The sequence below is a fragment of the Entelurus aequoreus genome, linkage group LG07 (assembly GCF_033978785.1).
Source record: "Entelurus aequoreus isolate RoL-2023_Sb linkage group LG07, RoL_Eaeq_v1.1, whole genome shotgun sequence".
NCBI classification, from domain to species: domain Eukaryota; kingdom Metazoa; phylum Chordata; class Actinopteri; order Syngnathiformes; family Syngnathidae; genus Entelurus; species Entelurus aequoreus.
Genome location: NC_084737.1, coordinates 39,509,029 through 39,526,597, shown reverse-complemented (window position 1 = coordinate 39,526,597; position 17,569 = coordinate 39,509,029). Strand labels below are relative to the sequence as shown.

Below are 17,569 nucleotides of genomic sequence, written 5' to 3'. Positions count from 1 at the left end.
TTTGAAGTTTGGAACAAGTGCATGTGTGCTTTATGTTGGAGCAGATGCTGAGGGTGAAAGTGGCTGAATGTGACCAGTGGACCAGCTGCGGAGACTGTCTGGGAGCGGGTGACGCCCACTGTGGCTGGTGCACGCTGGAGAATAGGTAAGGGTCAACACAAAGTTAGAATATTGTGAAAATATCTATCTATGCCTCCTGAGCTGCAGCTATCAATTATTTTAGTAATCGAGTAGTTTGGTGATTAGTTTTTTCGATTAATCAAATAAAACATTTCTAAGGAAAATTTGTTGAAATAAAGAACACTTTTTCACCTGTATAAAGTTGGCCCCCTTATCATTGCAAATACTAAAATAAAACTGTAATTTGTTTGTGCTAAGTTTCAACTGGTTTGTGCTGTAACATTTTTTGCTGGTGCCATTACGGTTTTTAAGTTATTCTAAAGAACATTTTCTGACGAGTGACTTGATGTCATCCAGCTCGCCCACCTTGTCAAAAAAAAAAATAGTTTTTATGTTAACGTTATAACATTCATAACCAGGCCCCCATACCCGGTCAAAATCTTTCCCAACTTGTCCCATTTGTTTATGCTACGTTTGTGCTGGTTTGTGATTCAACATTTTTTTGTCTAACCACCATATTATAAAAACATGCCCTGGGGATAGGTTGATTGGCAACACTAAATTGGCCCTAGTGTGTGAATGTGAGTGTGAATGTTGTCTGTCTATCTGTGTTGGCCCTGTGATAAGGCCCGAATGCAGCTGAGATAGGCTCCAGCACCCCCCACGACCCCGAAAGGGACAAGCGGTAGAAAATGGATGGATGGATGGATAATATAGTTTCATGTTATTAATGCTTTATTATTAATAACCGGACCTCCACCTTGTAAACATCTCCATAAACTTCTCCCAAACATGTGTGCTACAAAAATGTTTTGTCTAACTATCATAGTTTTTATGTTATTAACGTGATATAGTTATTATGTTATTATTAACATGTTATTATTCATACCCAGCCCCTGAACCATGACAAAATCTCTCCAAAGCTGTACCAATGGTGTGTGCTGGTTTGTTCTGCAAAAATGATTTGTCTAACAATTATAGTGTTTATGTTTTGGGGCTGGTTATTAATAAAAGGACGTTAAAAACATAACAATTGTAAAACTTAGACACAGTAATTTTCACAGCACAAACCAGTACAAATGTAGCACAAAAAAAGGGTACACGTTTGGGGTGATCTGGACAAAATGGATGACATCCCTAGTCAGAAAATGTTTTTTAGAAAAACTAAAAACAATAACAGCACAAACAAAAATGTTTACAGAACAAACGTGGCACAAACGAATGACAATGTTATTTTAATATTTGCAATGATAAGGCGGGGCCAACTTCACAAAGGTCAACCGTCATTCATTTTCTAATACATGCACATAATTTATATTGCATATCAATACTAAAGTAGTATTAGCCATTAGAGGAGACCAATCTAATCAGAGTGTGCTGCTCAGTATCGTGGCCACTGATTAGCTCAGCGTCAGCCAGCGTTAATATATTGGATTAAAAAAGTGTAACGGTGACTAAAGGGGGTTATTTTATGTCTAAAGGGCTTTTGTAATGTTAAAAATATTCAGATGGTCATAAACAGGTTTTTATGCTCTAGCTCTGAAAACATTTGATAATTAATGATTCCTACGCCGCAAAAAATAATTTATCATGGTCCTGTCACTGGTATATACTATGTACAGTAAAACTTACTCTAAGTACAGTATATGACTTTTAACATCAGCTTTCTAGTTTGATGAAGATTAGTTCTTGACCTTTGACCTCAGCCACAAGAGAGACCTTGTTTCAAGATTAAAAAATATTGTTTTGAAGGACAATTTATTTTTGTTTAGAAATGTGACAATTGAGGCTCTAAATTAACTAAACTAAAGCAGTTCTTACTGGAGATCTTTGAGATTCTTGGGTTGGTTAATAATTGTAAATGTTACAGACATTTCCAGACAAATGCTGTGCAGCTCATAATGTTGTGGAGACTCTTGGTTTGCAAATGTCTGTGAATGTTCAATATGTAATAATAATAACATTTTGAGGTTGTCTCGATGAAAAAAAAGGTCAGAATGAAGGCCAAATACAGATATGTCTTCCTTTTGGCTTGTTGGGCTGACAGAGCTTTGGAATATGTTTTTTGGAGGCTTGTAGAATGATCAGACTGGAGGTGCTGGAGGTGGAACGTCAGTGCATGGAACACTGCCTTATTTTCTTCTCTAGTTTGGCTGCAATGTGACGAGCTGGGAGGCTGCGCAAGTTTAGGGCAGTGATTAACATGACTCTGTAAGGACCAGCTCTATGGCTCTGTGTTCGCCGGCTCTCGGGCAGATTGTTGTTTGACTCTTTGTGTGTGTGTGTGCGTGTGTGTGTGTGTGTGTGTGTCTGTGGGTGTGTGTGTGTGTGTGTGTGTGAGAGAGAGAAAGAGAGAGTCACTTGCTTGGTGATTAAAGCGAATCAGATGTGAGATAGAGAATTTTCTGATGAGTTGTGCTGCAGCTCTCAGAAGCTCTGGCACTGCCATGGGCCATTCAGAGCTGCAAGTGTGGACTGATGAAGAGTTGTACGTGTGTGTGTGTGTGTGTGTGTGTGTGTGTGTGTGTGTGTGTGTGTGTGTGTGTGTGTGTGTGTGTGTGTGTGTGTGTGTGTGTGTGTGTGTGTGTGTGTGTGTGTGTGGTCAGACTGTCTCCCTGTCATCTCCATGTATCCTCTATTTATCAATCTGTCCCCTCCTTATCCCATTCCCTCGTTTCCCATCACTGTATTGTTTTCTCTCTTTTTCCCCCCTTTGTGGGCTTCATATTTTCCAGTAGCTTGAAGAATTTCGTTATCCCTCACTCAGCCGCCATCTCTGTCCCTGTAGACCTCGTCTGCTCCTCCCCCTGTGCCCTTGTCCTCCTCTCTCTCTCCGTCTACAAAGGAGCGTTGATTGTGCCGACGGTGGCGGGAGGGAGAGCGCACACTGGCTCTTTTGACAAGGAAATGTCAAAGTGTGTAAGCCTGTGTGTTTCTGTCACTGGGAGTGTGCGGCTGTCTGGGAGCTGATGTCATGAGTGTGTGTTTGATGTACCCTCTGACCAGTCATGTTGGCCTCTGGGCTGGCGGTAGTTGTGAGTGGGCCTCCTTAGTCACGTCTTTGTGTTTCTACAAACACTATCCAGCAACAAGCTTGGAGGCCGCCATTGTTTCGGTCCATGTCTGTTGGGTTTTATGCAAAGAGTTGACGTCTCGCAGCACGTCGCCATTCAGTGCGAGCACTAGAACACGTCTGTCTGCTCGCTGGAGTTGGCATTGTTGTCTGAAAAGGGAGCTAGTCTCTCCCCCTGTCAGAGATAAAGCTCGGTCCTTGATCACATGTTTCATGCTGCAGAGCTTTTAATCTGCCGTGCATCACAAGAAAGCACTTAAATATCTTTATTTGAATCAAATCATGCATCATGTGCAGTCTCTGCTATTCATAAATTATCATGCTTATCTGTGGCTCTTTGTGTGTGTGCGTGCATGTGTGGAGGAGCTCATATGTTCTCCTGCTGTTTAGCAATCTCAGTCACTTCCCACCTTATCTGACGCGCACGCACACACACACACACACACACACACACACACACACACACACACACACACACACACACACACACACACACACACACACACACACACACACACACACACACACACACACACACACACACAATCATGCAGTGATGAGTTCTCAGGTCATATTTTAGCTGCATATGTTAACTCTGTTTATTTTAAGTCGCTGTTTGAAATGCAAACCTTAAGATTGGTGTTTGTGTCTGCTGCTTATGTATTTATTCAATATGTGTATGTATCTTATAGAGGAGGACCTGATCCTTGAAGAGGTTCCTCATTTTACAGGTGCACAAGTCTCCATATTTGTTGACGTTCCGCCTGTTGCTGAATGTTTTGTTCAGTAGTGCATTCTTAGAGATAAAACATGTTGTTTGCTTCATCGTGTGTTCCCAAATGAGAACAGAGGAAACAATGTTTGCCCCTCACTCTCCAGTGGAAGCTGTTTTTCCTCCCTGATTCCAGTGTAAAAAGAAGATACATTTGAAAATGTGTGCTGCCTCCTCTTTTAAAACATGATTTTGGACTCGGATACAACTTGAAAACTGGGAAATACTCAAGTTAAAGGGGTCCAATTATGCAAAAGCAACTTTTTTGTACCTGTTGGTACCTGATTTTGTGTATTTGGTATCCCCATACAGTAAATCTTGAAAAATGTAAATCAAACCAAGAAAGCATGGCGGAGATATTTATAAAACAATCTTGCATTATTCCAAACTTGCTTGAAAGGAACCATTTTAAATTTGAGGATTTTAGTGACGTATTTTGCCCTAGTTACTAGGGATGGCGTGGCGAAGTTGGGAGAGTGGCCATGCCAGCAATCTGAGGGTTACTGGTTCAATCCCCACCTTCTACCATCCTAGTCACGACCGTTGTATCCTTGGGCAAGACACTTCACCCTTGCTCCTGATGGGTCCTGGTTAGCGCCTTGCATGGCAGCTCCCGCCATCAGTGTGTGAATGTGTGTGTGAGTGGGTGAATGTGGAAATACTGTCAAAGCGCTTTGGGCTCCTTAAAAAGGGGTAGAAAAGCGCTATACAAGTACAACCATTTACCATTTAATTAGTTACGTCCGCGGATATCTCCATATATGGTATAGGTTGACCTGAATAGGTTTTTGCGAGTCTGCCATTTTTATTCAGATGTAGTCCAAAGTTGTAGTCAATACATTCCTTATTTTTCCTCTATCCTCTTGTTGTGGTGCAGACTGGCTCGTATTAGGGTTGTTAACGATAAACCGATAAACGGATATCGGGTTCGAGAAGTGGCCGGTTCGGCAACAACGGTTACAGCCCCCTCAATAAGACTCACCTGTGAATCGTTAGGTTAATCGAGTCCAGAGACATAAATTGGTTATCGCGACAAACTAGAATTTAAGTATATGGTTTTTGTCTTTAAAATGACACGAGAGCCAGTGTTGTCCGTTAAAAGAGTCACACGTGTGTTATGTTAATTACGTAACTGGAGACGAGAACAGACGTAGGTACATGGACCGAGTGTCGTGCGAGACTAGCAATCAGTGGACAGTTTATCTTTAAAACTAAGCAAGAATCATGGCTGCCCGCCACATAATTACGCACAAGATACGTAACGTCAACACCGCGGAACGTCTCCGTGCTGTGCCGTCCGTCATATTGTAACATCCCAAGTAATGGCGACTCAGAAAGATTCCCAGTTTGTCTTTCTTTGTTTCACAAAATGCAACGTTTTCATACAACAAACTCAATTTCTTGTCTTGCTGACCTTTTGAACTCCACAAAACACGTCACCCATTCTTGTCCCAGAAGTTCCGCCCCCTGTCAAGCTATTGGCTAGAACCTGTAGGCGACACTGACTTGACTTGACTCGTGAAAAAAATATTTTTATTTGACATGTTTGCCTTTTTACTTTATAAAACATCTTTGGGGATCTCAGGGCATTCAATCGATCACAACTGGACTGTTTGGTCTGTCTTAGAATATGTTTTGTCTCTCATCCAAGTAGGCGTCATCAGTTCATACTCATAGACTTAGATTGGTCAGATCTAGACTTAGATTGGTCAGATCTAGTCATAGATTTAGATTGGTCAGATCTAGTCTTAGACTTAGATTGGTCAGATCTCGTCTGGTCCAGTTGTGATCGATTGAATACCCTGACATTACAGTGACCGGGATGATTGAGAATATCCATAGACATCTTTCGGGATATATGTTGTTTAAAAAAAATGTAAATACTGTAAGCATGTCACTTTTATAGAATGTGCTTTTTTTTATTTGAAGATGAATGTGCCCATGTGTGTTCTCATTCATTAGGTTATTGTTATTCTCAAGGCATTCAACTGATCAGTTGTCTTAGAAGACGTTTGGCCTCTCATCCGAGTAGTTTTCATCAGTTCATGCTCAGAGACTTGGCTTGGTCAGGTCTACTGTGAGTGCTTGATGCCAAGGTCCTAACTATTTATCTTCTAACATTAGGAGGGGCGTATGTACAGGTACACATGCTTTTGTTATGTTGTGACTTGAAAAAGAATGTTTTACCACAAAATGTAATCATTCATACACCGTATCCAATCTTAATACATTTTTCATACACTAAATTGAATCGTATCGAATCATTCATACACCAAATATAATCGCATCAAATCGTTCTGTTTTATAAATTAATAATTTTTATATCGCATCGTAACCCATGTGTCGCAATGTGAATCAAATTGTCCATCACATTTACATCCCGAGTTCTCACATGCACACGCATGCTAAAATCGTCTGCTTTTGCCATTTCTAGTAAAAAGTAGTGCATAGTTTGAACTCATATCTGTCAGTAGATGGTTGATAGGGTGAAGACGCAGTCCAAAGGGGCTAGGCCGTGAGGAGGGCTTCGGCCCATAAATAAGACTGCCAACAAAACGGCGCATCCTGTAGAGACTGTCAGAAAGTGGCTTGAAGATGGTCTGTATAACATAATCCATTCAAAATTTTGACCATAGCACAACCATCACATGTAGACCACAAGGAAGTGTTTTAAATGTAGAAAGAAAATATAGTATGACCCTTTTAATAGATGATGATCTTGATGATGATGATGATGATGATGATGAGAGCAGTCATGATGTGACCGCAGTTTAACAGGGTTAAATTGTAATAAACTGTGTGTTAGTGTGATGGAGTTTGCGAAAAACAGCACTCAGAATTGATGAGAATATTCATGCTGGGGGGATTTTGTGTGGCTTTCAGAGCCACTTAGTGCTATTTTTAGCACGTAGGCTGACCTCATGGCCATTCTCAGCACCTCATTTCCAATGGGACAGAGAATTTTGACATTCATTTTCTTGACAAACACTAAAGTGTGGAGTCACACGGACACACACGCATTTAAAAACAACTATGAAAGAAAGAGGGGGAAGTGGGGTGTACAGTATTAACCACTCCCATTATGTTATGGTGCAGCTAAATTGGGGCCTCTTTGGTCTCGGCTATCTGAGGTCACTTTGTCGTGCAGATTAGCAGTGCCAGCAGCCACTGAAGTTCATTACTGAAGTCCAAGTATTGGCCCGTCTTGTTTGATGAATGCCTTGTGTCTTGTGTCCAAGAGTTTCATTAATGCACACATTGTACACACACATTCATAGATGCCTGCACAGTCCCTCCATTTGCTTTAAGAGTGTGTCGTTTTCTCGTGGTCTGTGATGGCAGTGCCCCTCGGATGGGTTACCATAGTGATGCGCGTGACCTGAAGTCAAGGCTGTTGTGGTGCACCACATAAGCTGCCAGGTGAGTGTGACTGAAGCGCCTTATAAATTTATGTCAGGCAGAGCATTAAAAAAAAGCCATCTTTAGAATTTGTCAAGCCGCTGAAGTCCGACAGCTGACTCCATCTCAATTACAAGCTGCTGACATGCAGTGATGATGATGAAGCTCCGAGATAAGACGTGCTGATGAAACCACTTACGCATCAGTGTGCTGCGCAGACCAGTGAGAAAATGTGCCTATAGTCATGTTATTTTGAGGGAAAACTATGTTCTGTAATCTGATCTGAGCAAACGTGTGGGGATATTATTAACGCTGAACCCAGATGAACTGATCACTAACTGTTTCGCCAGGTGTACCATCCAGAAGGAGTGTGCCCAGGGGCTGTTGGCACGTTCTTGGATCCCTATGGGTGAAGGCCCCCTGCAGTGTCCCTCCATGACCCTAACACCCTCTGAGATCAGCATCTCTGCAGACGTCAAGGTACATGTTGTTTAGCATATATTCCGCAATACAGTATACATGATATACAATCTTAATTGGTTCTGTGACCCAGCTCTTAACTCAAAACACTTGGATCTCAAATCAAAATTAAAATTGATTTAAATCAATTGAATTGATGCTAGCCGCCCAACACTGCACACTTGTAACCTGTAACATACCTTTTAAAATCAAAAGATAAGATATGCTCAGATATAGGTTCCCCGCGACTTCGTAAGGGACAAGCAGTAGAAAATGGATGGATGGATAGATGCTCAGAGAAAACAATACAATATAATGTACTACAGTAGTTGTATGTAGTAAGGTAAGTAAGTACAACATTTACCTTGGAGAGTGGTCTCCTACAGTATCTTTTTTGAGCTGCTTCTCAGTCAAACACACCAGGAGCAGCTTTTTCATATTTTCATGGATAAAAAGTTGTTTGCCATTTAGATGTTATTCAAACATTCTTAGCTGGTGTTATAGACTCATTCTGCTTTAGTATGTTGCAGACTTGCAGTGCTACGCTCAAATTGCTTTGCCATGTCTGCAACAAGCTCTGTCATGTTTTATGATGATTTATATCTTTAATTCAATTAATATCATTCACTTTTTCTCAGCGCTGTCCTTCACACTTAGTTTCTTACTTCCCATGGTTGAAAAACTAAAGTTATGTCTATCTTTAGTAAATGCTAGCGAATTAGACCAGATATTTCGGTCGGATCTTATAGGGTTCACTGTGACATTTGCCACGCCAACTAATGGCAGGCATGCGTATAACTCAAGTTGTTGCTTGCAATTTAGAGCATAACAATTAGCTGAGAGGCAGCGCTTATCTCAAAACATTCTTAAGTTGAGGCACTCTTAAGTTGATCTATCACAAATGAATGCATGACTATTGTTGCTGATCAAGTTATGATTGTTACGGAAACACGCTATTTAAGCATTTGTGAGGCCACCTTTACAACCTAACACCTGACTTTGATAAGGTCAAATACTCTTAGTTGATATTAATAATCATGTATGTTAAAGTCAATGTTAATGTTGGACTCCACTCAGTTTATTTTCTACAACGCAGTAGCACAAAGTGTGCTATCTGTATAATTAATCTAGCATAAATCATTCAACTGTATTATAATCCATCACATTAGTGGCATCATATCGTTGTGCAATTACCATGTTAGTTGTACTGTTTGTAAAAGAGCCAATTATTTCTCCTTAGAAATGATTGCTCCCCAACATCTCCAACGGTGTTCATTGCCAGATGCATGTGTGATTTTTCTTTTTTGGTAACCTGTCACTTTGCCATGTCCCTTGGAGCTTCATGGTTCATTTGTCACCTTCAGCATTGTAATCTATTATTTGCACCACAGGAGCTCATTTGTCACCAATTTGTCCAAGCGCTTTAAACCCAATTTAAATTTAAATATAGCTACTTAAATTACATAATATTAATATATGTCTGAGTGTAATGTGAAAAATCATGTCAATGTCACAGAGAGAAAAGCACTTATGTAAATAATCAAATGATCGGCCGCTAAATTCCATACAGCTATTTTAAATGGAGATTATAATGTTATCACACTTGTTAATGCCAACACCTGTGCTTTGCCTTATATATAAGAAGTGACATCTTGCATGACATCCACACTTCCAAATTTGACACTTCAGACTGTGACTGACTAGAGCCAGTCAAAAATCATCTCGCGAGACTTGTGGTGTGTTGTTGATGGACGCTCCCAACAGCAGACTTTTCATGAAAACGTTCTGCCTGAAAGGAATATTTAGCAGAGCCAATTTTACCTCAGCAGGCTCAGTCTTTGGGCGTGTGTTCGGCGTTTCTTTGCCGGTGTAATCTTTCTCCGTGGTTTGCTTTGTCAGTGTCCACCATTGACGTAAAGACCATGTCACCTCCTGTTGACCTATTTAGCTATTTTACAGTTACCATGGTTTCATTATTTATAGTATTCTTTATTTCAACAACAACGTTATATAAAACATTGCAAAAAAAAAACAAAAAACATTGTATATCAAATCGGTCACGGTCTTTATCACCATGCTGACAATCAACCGTCACTATCTACCAATCCCTAGGGAAACCGGAACACCTCTACATCCGCTCGGCAGCCTTAATTAAACAAATGACAAACTGATCGTTCTATACTTACACCAAATACATTAATATACAATGCCGCCAAAAGTAAAGTGTACTTTTTGTGTTACAATGCTGATAAAGTAAAGTGCCTCATTTAAAAAAAATAACATTAAATAAAAATGGACTTGTTGGAATTCAGTTGGGATTTTTTTAATCAACAGTATTGTTCTCCTTTTCGTTTGTATTCAATAAATACATAAACCTTCCAAAAATCACAGCACGTGATGTTGCGGAAGCGTCTCCCTAAAATATGCAAATGAGGGAAGTGCGCAGACTGTCTTCCTGTACTGATCGTGTAGTGGCATTTAGGAATGTCCCGATACAACGATACAGATATTGCAGCCTTGACTATTGGCCAATATGAATCCGATACTATATCAACACGAATCATAGTTCATACTTTTATTATTTCATAGTGTGGAATGTTTGGAAAGGTTATGTCAAGTGAATAATGGTAGTAGGTATGAAAAACTCTAACCCTATGATAGACTTATGCTGTCTTTAAATTGAAGTAGCGTGGTAATTAGTGTTTTGGCAACACCTAGTTGTCACAATATTTCATTAAGTTAAGCTCATGGTGTAATAAATTGAATGATGCAGACGTGTTTGTTACTGATTTCATTCTAATATGTTTTTGCCTTTGTAGACTTGTTGTATTAGCAAGTAATATGCATCTATGATAAGTTTATATTGACACATGCCATGTTTTAGACTACAATATTGTTCAATTATTACGTGTCTAACTTACATGCTATGGTGCGCTTAGCTGCTAGCTCCTAGTAATTTATATTGATGGGCTGTGATCTTTTTCTCTGCTGTGTTCCGTACGGGCCGCAGTGGTACTCAGTTTTAATCAGTTTTAATCAGTGTTTGGTTAGTTACCTAAAACCAGTAACTAGTTACAGTTACTAGTTACTTTATTTAAAAAGTAACTCAGTTACTAACTCAGTTACTTACACCAAAAAGTAATGCGTTACTGTGAAAAGTAACTATTTAGTTACTTCTTTTTTTTTCTTCTTTTTTTTTTTTAAGACTCCCATTAATGCCCTTTTAGCCTTCATTTCAGTACTGTTATTGCACTGGAGAATAATACAATCTGTTGATCAACTTGACATGCATCTGCATCACTGAATTCTGCTAAACAATGTGGTCTACATACAACACACAAAGACAAAGATATGTTTCAAAGGGCCAATTTATTTCGGGCCAGAACAAATTGACAAAACTATTTTAAATGGCTGCAACATAACATACATAAGTAACAAACCGCATAATAACAAAATGTCACAACATAGCTGTAAACCTGGCTTCACCCAAGGAAGGCACACATGACATGATTATATGTCATGTCACTATATACAGCACAAATACTGCTGTACACACACCTAACCAGGCATTTTTTTCTCTCAAGGAATTGTGAAATAAAATCCTGTCTTCAGGAGATCAACACTGTATTGAAGCCCAGAACACTCTACGCATTTCCCCAGTTTTAGTTTAGAGAAAAGGAAAGATTGGCCTGGCCCACTAGGATCCCTCTTTATGTTTGTGAACTTTATAGTCTATACATTTAGAGTGATGTGATAATCAAACACTCTAGAAGTCTAGAATGAAAGAGTATATAAGAGAATTCACAGAGTGTGTATCTTCAGTGCTGAATGATGAGCAGAGGCAGAGTGTCTTCTTTAGCTTGCTTTCCATGTTTATGTACTCACTGTCCACTGTGTCCAGGTACTTGGAACATGTTCTCCATGCAATTTGCTGTTTGATGCCCGATATCATGCTAATTAGCTGCCTGTATGTGGGTGACTCCACTGTAGAAATAACCTGCATGTCTTCTAGCACATACGCTGCAATGGCTCTATCAATGTTGTCCTGGCTAGCAGTCCCTCCGTTAAAATCCAGCCGCTGTTGCTTAGGTGGTGGTGGAGGTGGAGGTGAAGTGGCATCGTAGTCTGTCTCTCTCTTTACTAGCTTTGTCGAAGCATGTTGCTTTTGTAGGTGTTTCAGCAGATTTTAATTAGTGTTCTGGGCAGTAGATGGGATCTTTGATCCAAGACACAACTTACATTTAACTAAAATGTTCTTTTCTTTGTGTTCGACAAAAGAAAAGTAGTGAGAATATCTCCATGTTAAGAAACTCGACTTCGGCTCCGCCATGATGTCTTGTTAGACACACACACATACACACACACACACAGCGCGCCTCGTGAGACAGGAAGATTCAGAAGGACGACACCGCAGCTCTCCAATCAAACACACTCAAATCTTCTCAGTTTCTAGCCGATACTATATAAAGAATTACGTAAAATAACGCAGTAACACATCATGTAGTAACGGTAACTGAGTTACTGAATATAAAAAATTACGCGTTAGACTACTAGTTACCGCCGTTAGTCCCAACACTGGTTGCAATACACTTTTCCACTACTTGTGCCAGTGGCAATACCAAACAAACAGAAGAAGGCTGGAGGTAAAGTTATAGAGAAGTTTATTAGGTGCAAAAAATTACTTAAGTGGTGAATCTGTATTTTTATTTGCACTTAAATGTTATTGACAGCTTAGTCAAGAAACATCATTAATAATGTAATTGTTTTTCTGTGCACAACATCTATGCAGTTCCTTGTGCTTGGAACATGCTACAAAGAGACTGGAAGCTGACTGAATTGTTTATCCTTAAATGCTTTTCAATCTAAACTGAGAGCATTTGAAGGAGTCTCAGTTATCTCTAACTGTTTTACTTGATGTCCATCTTGTCATTTTATTGTGTAATGTGCATGTGATTTTATGTGTAACTTTGCTGCCTCTTGGCCAGGACTCCCTTGAAAAAGAGGTTCTTAATCTCAATGGGATTTTTTCCTGGTTAAATCAAGGTTAAATAAAAAGAAACATTTTTATTTTTATTTTTGGACAGTTATCTATGAGTTCCATTTTATGCAGTATATTTGATTAGTACTTATTTTTCCAATTAGCCTGACCTAAGGCTAAGGTTTATTTGTTAAATAATTTTTGTGATTAACACACGGTTTAATATCATTTGACAAAGTTGTAAATTGTGAGTAGGTTACATAGAATTATTGACTACGATTAAAATCAAGAGTAGGATTACTAATTCAGTGTTAATATTTGAGTAGGCCCGGGCACCTCTGTGGTGGAAAAGTTGGGCCCTGAGGTCAAAAAGGTTAAAAACCCCTGGTCTGCAGACTACCATGTTTACCTTTTGAAATGTACTTGACTAAAACCAAGAAAATACTGACCTTGTGTACTTATTTAGATGTTAACTGGCTCTCGTGCTCTCGTGCTTTGCGCGAGTAAACACGCTACAGGACTGCTTGTATAAGGGCTTATGTCAGAAATGTTAGATGCAAGTTGATATCATCCGTTTTTTGCTGATATCGCATTGATATCCAAAATAACTATTGGATCGGGACACCCTGAGTGACAGTCACTCTACGAGGTCGTGTGTTGGCTGCCTGGCTATCTGCTCAGCTAACACCAAAGCTAGCACAACATTGTCAACGGGAACACGGAGCTCCCCCCCACCCGGGCGTGTAAAGCTGGCCCTATCTTAGATAATTGTGACATATAAGGACTAAATGTGGAAATCTTATTGGGTCACAGAGTATTTTCATCTTGTATATTGTAACTGAATGACTGAGTGATATGCATATTTTCTTCTTTAGGCAAGTGTTCATTAAATAAAGTGGACCACACACAAATCCAGACTGAAAAGAAATCTGAGATAAGCAAACTGATGTTGATTCACATTTTCTAAGATAAATCCTTGCTGATACGCTTCATGTTGTGGTGTATATATTGGGAGATGAGAAAAAATAGAAATAGTGACAAACACCCTCATCTGATTTTAATGCAACCTGGCATGATGATAAAGCCAGCTTGGATGATTCATATTGGTATTGCAGCAGTGCACCTGAAGCATAATAACAATGTGACAATTAGCTGGACCGGTGGAATACATTTGACCCTTAATTACAGCCCATAATTAGACAAGCCCGAAAGATGACGGGTCGTTAATTGGTTCATTACTTGTGGATTAGCCTGTTATGTGGGTCAGCTAAGATGGGCTGTACAATTCTACCAGCTGTCCGGCACCAAGTAACCCCTTTGGAGCAACAGGAAGTCCAGCTCAAAGTTGTCCCCCCCAAACAGGAAGCAGCAGGCAGGAAGTCAGGGCCTTGGCCTGCAGGAAATGATCTTTGCCACTGAACAATAGAGGAGATTTTTAAGACACGTTAGCACGTTTGCGGTCACTTCTATTCATATCTGTTCAGCCTCGGAATTTTTCGTCTGGCACCTCCTCTCAGTCTCCTGTTTTTCTCACATTGAAATCTTCCAGCTGAAATTCAGGCACATCAGTCAGGTGTTATGGTTCTCATTATAAATGTGTATGTCATATTTCATCACTTCGACTACATATTGCACATTGCTGTCTGTTTCTCAATTGTTAACAAGTTCCTGGTAAACTTTTCAACCAACTTTTTGTAAGGTGAGCTACTTGAGCACGCGTTAAACATTTCTCTTTCTGTCACAGGATGTCGGTATTCTAATAAACGGCAGTGTTCCTGATCTGGTCGGCTCCCGGGTCCAATGTGAATATGGCCCCGGTTTGTCTACAGACGCTACCTTGCACCTGGACCATGGTCCTGCTCAGATCCAGACTTGTCCTCTGCTCTCTCGGGAAAACTACCAGCCAATCCTTCCAGGCACAGGTGAGGCAGGCGTGTGTTTGTCTGTCCGTGTGCCAACGCCTGCAGCCGTTCTTGTTCTCGCTACAGTTACACTACATGACTTCTTTTCTTTTTGGATTGTGGATTTAGATAACGGGTAATATCACCTTTAACTGTTGGCCCTTAGGGGATTTCAAAGGTGTGTTTTGCCTGAGCACACATTGGCAAACATGTTTAAAAACTCCCATACTAAAATGAGCTTTGAATCTTTACATTTTGCTGTATGTACTGCAAATAGGAGATGTGGATGCAATGTAGAGGTGTGAATAAATAGAGGCAGAGCTGGGACAAAGTTCAAACCAAAAATGTAGTCCAAAGAAGCAGGCAAAAAGTCATAATTGAAAGCAATAGCGCAGGTCCAGAGAATGCCTCACAGGGTGCGGCAGTAGGAGGGCCACAGGAGTCACTAAAAACCCTTCCGAGCCAGAAGGAAAGTGGCATCGAAGCACTAAACAATTCTGCATCCTGCTCCTGCAACTGCTGGCTTTAAAAGGCCCTCAGCGGAAAACTGTTGCAGGTGTGTCTCCTGGCTCAGCCCCCACCTAGTGAGCACTCAGGTCATCTTGGCAGATGGAAAACAAAGTAACTAAACACAAATGAACCACAGAAAAGTGCCACAAAAATCCAACAACACAAAAGATCTAAACAAAACAGTATGTTTGACGTTGGAGTAATCATTTGACTTGTAACTGAAGCATCCCTCAATACTGTGGAAATAAACTTAGATTGTTTTACACAAAAGTTACGTTATAATATACAATAATGTTATACATAGTACTGCTGCAAAAATTAATCCACGTATTCGGTTAGAAAAAAACTGTTGATGATGTGCATACATTGTATTAGAAAAAAATAATTAAGGTTATGGCAAGCAAATTTTTTTTTTACTTTTCCCTAAATTGAGGTTATAAAAGTGTGTTTACACAACAGTATCCCATTACTCGATTAATCGAACAAACTATTCGAGTGATTACTAAATTACAAAAATAATCGATCAACTTTGAAATAACTGAACATTGATTGATAGCTGCGGCCCTAATATAGACAATCACATATATAATATTAATAGTTGCTATTGTCTTTATTATGCTACATTGATTGGAAACTAAATATCATAAAAAAAATGTTTCAAAAATTTTCGCTCCAGCACCCCCCGCCACCCTTAAAGGGACAAGCGGTAGAAAATGGATGGATGGATGGAAGTTTATTATAAAATGACAACAATGCTACTCCTACTGCCACCACCACTACTACCACTGTAATACCACTACTAATAACAACAATGAAGAATAAAGTTATTGATGACTTATGGAACCATTCTGTCAGACTCTAGAGTTTGAATTACCGGTAAGTCACTGTGACTTATGACTTACTAATGTGTGTCCTGATATGATGTCTAATGCTGCAAACATGCTGAGTTGTATGCATGCCTTTATTTTGGCAGATCATCTGACTGTTTTCGTGGCAATAAAAGTGAACGGTACCTCAGTGGTGTCGGGGAGCTTCATCATCTACGACTGTGAGAGGACTGGCGCAATAAACCCCAAAACCTCGTGAGTCACACCTCTATTGTCACCTGTGTACTGTGAAACCTTCCAGAATAGATACCACGTCCTACATTGGGAACACCACTACTGCGTGTGTCTCACTCACTATATAACCCTCATATAATATTGAAGGTCCACAAAAATAGAATCTGCTGCTCTGGTCTAACACTTTGGTGACTTTGTGCCTGACTTTTGGCTGTCAGTAGTAGTCATTTGTTCATTGGACAGGAAGCGCTTGAATGTGGCTGTAGGATTCATAACAATGAAAGACTACATTTTGTAACTGGAACATCTTAAAAGGTTGGTATCAGTTTTGTTGAAATAAACTCATGGCTTGAAGCTGACTGGAAGTGTGATCTTTAAATGTAAAGTTCAGCGCTATGAGAGCGTCTGGCTTCTGGAACGTGATGTATTTTCATGGCAAGCGGGAGGGACATACTGTTGTCGTGGGATAACATTTTGATTTGAAGGTTGAAAAGAGGGAGATCCGTAACAAACATTTATCCATATCCATATGTGTGTAATCTGGAGCCGTCACAAATGTGCTCCTAAATGTGGATCAACTCTCCCAGTGCAGGCTTGTAATCACAACATCACAACACAAAAAAAAGGTAAACTTCAATGTTTTCACAACAACCCAACGCTATGTGGTATGTCCCTCGAAACATGCTTGTTGTTTTACTGGCTTAAAAATAATGAATTCTTCTACATTTGTACACAGCAGATAGAAAGAATAATTAATCACATTCTGAAAACCAAACACAAACAATAAGCTGCATTTAATTTTCTTTTCTGAATTACAGTACAGTTGCACTTGAAATTACTAAACCCCCAAGGTAAATTACATGTATTTCCAAATGTACTTACATTCAATATATGGGCAATGAGAAAAATAGTGACTATTTGTAATAGTAGATGTGTTGAGCTATTTAGGCAACATTCCACTAAACAACATGCCAGTTGCGTCGCCCTGGAAATAGAGTTTGTAAGTGCATGATAAAATGGCCAGTAAAACATTTTTTCATAAAACAAAGTGTCCTGAACATTTATTTGATTGTATATTTAATAAATACAACTTAAGCGATTATTTCAAACTACCTTGAACACTGAAAAAATAGGATTTGTTGCATATCCCCGTCTCCTAAAATTAGAATTGACCATGAAATATAATCATTTAAATCACTCAGAAATTCTATTTTGTGTTGCTTTTTATCACCAATATACTTAAGTTTGTTTTCTTCATAAAAAAAAAAAGTTACATTTCACACTTTAGTCATGTTC

At 39.5% G+C, this 17,569-nt stretch overlaps 1 protein-coding gene across 1 annotated transcript in view; it reads left to right on the top strand.

Annotated features, from left to right (window-relative positions):
- Positions 1-17,569, top strand: part of plxnd1 (plexin D1) — a 160,023-nt gene that overhangs the window by 38,263 nt on the left and 104,191 nt on the right. Inside the window, exons 4-7 of the mRNA XM_062053578.1 lie at positions 45-145; positions 7,715-7,844; positions 14,546-14,723; positions 16,186-16,294. Of these exons, the coding sequence (XP_061909562.1) occupies positions 45-145; positions 7,715-7,844; positions 14,546-14,723; positions 16,186-16,294 (518 nt within the window). The remainder of the gene's footprint in view (positions 1-44; positions 146-7,714; positions 7,845-14,545; positions 14,724-16,185; positions 16,295-17,569) is intronic.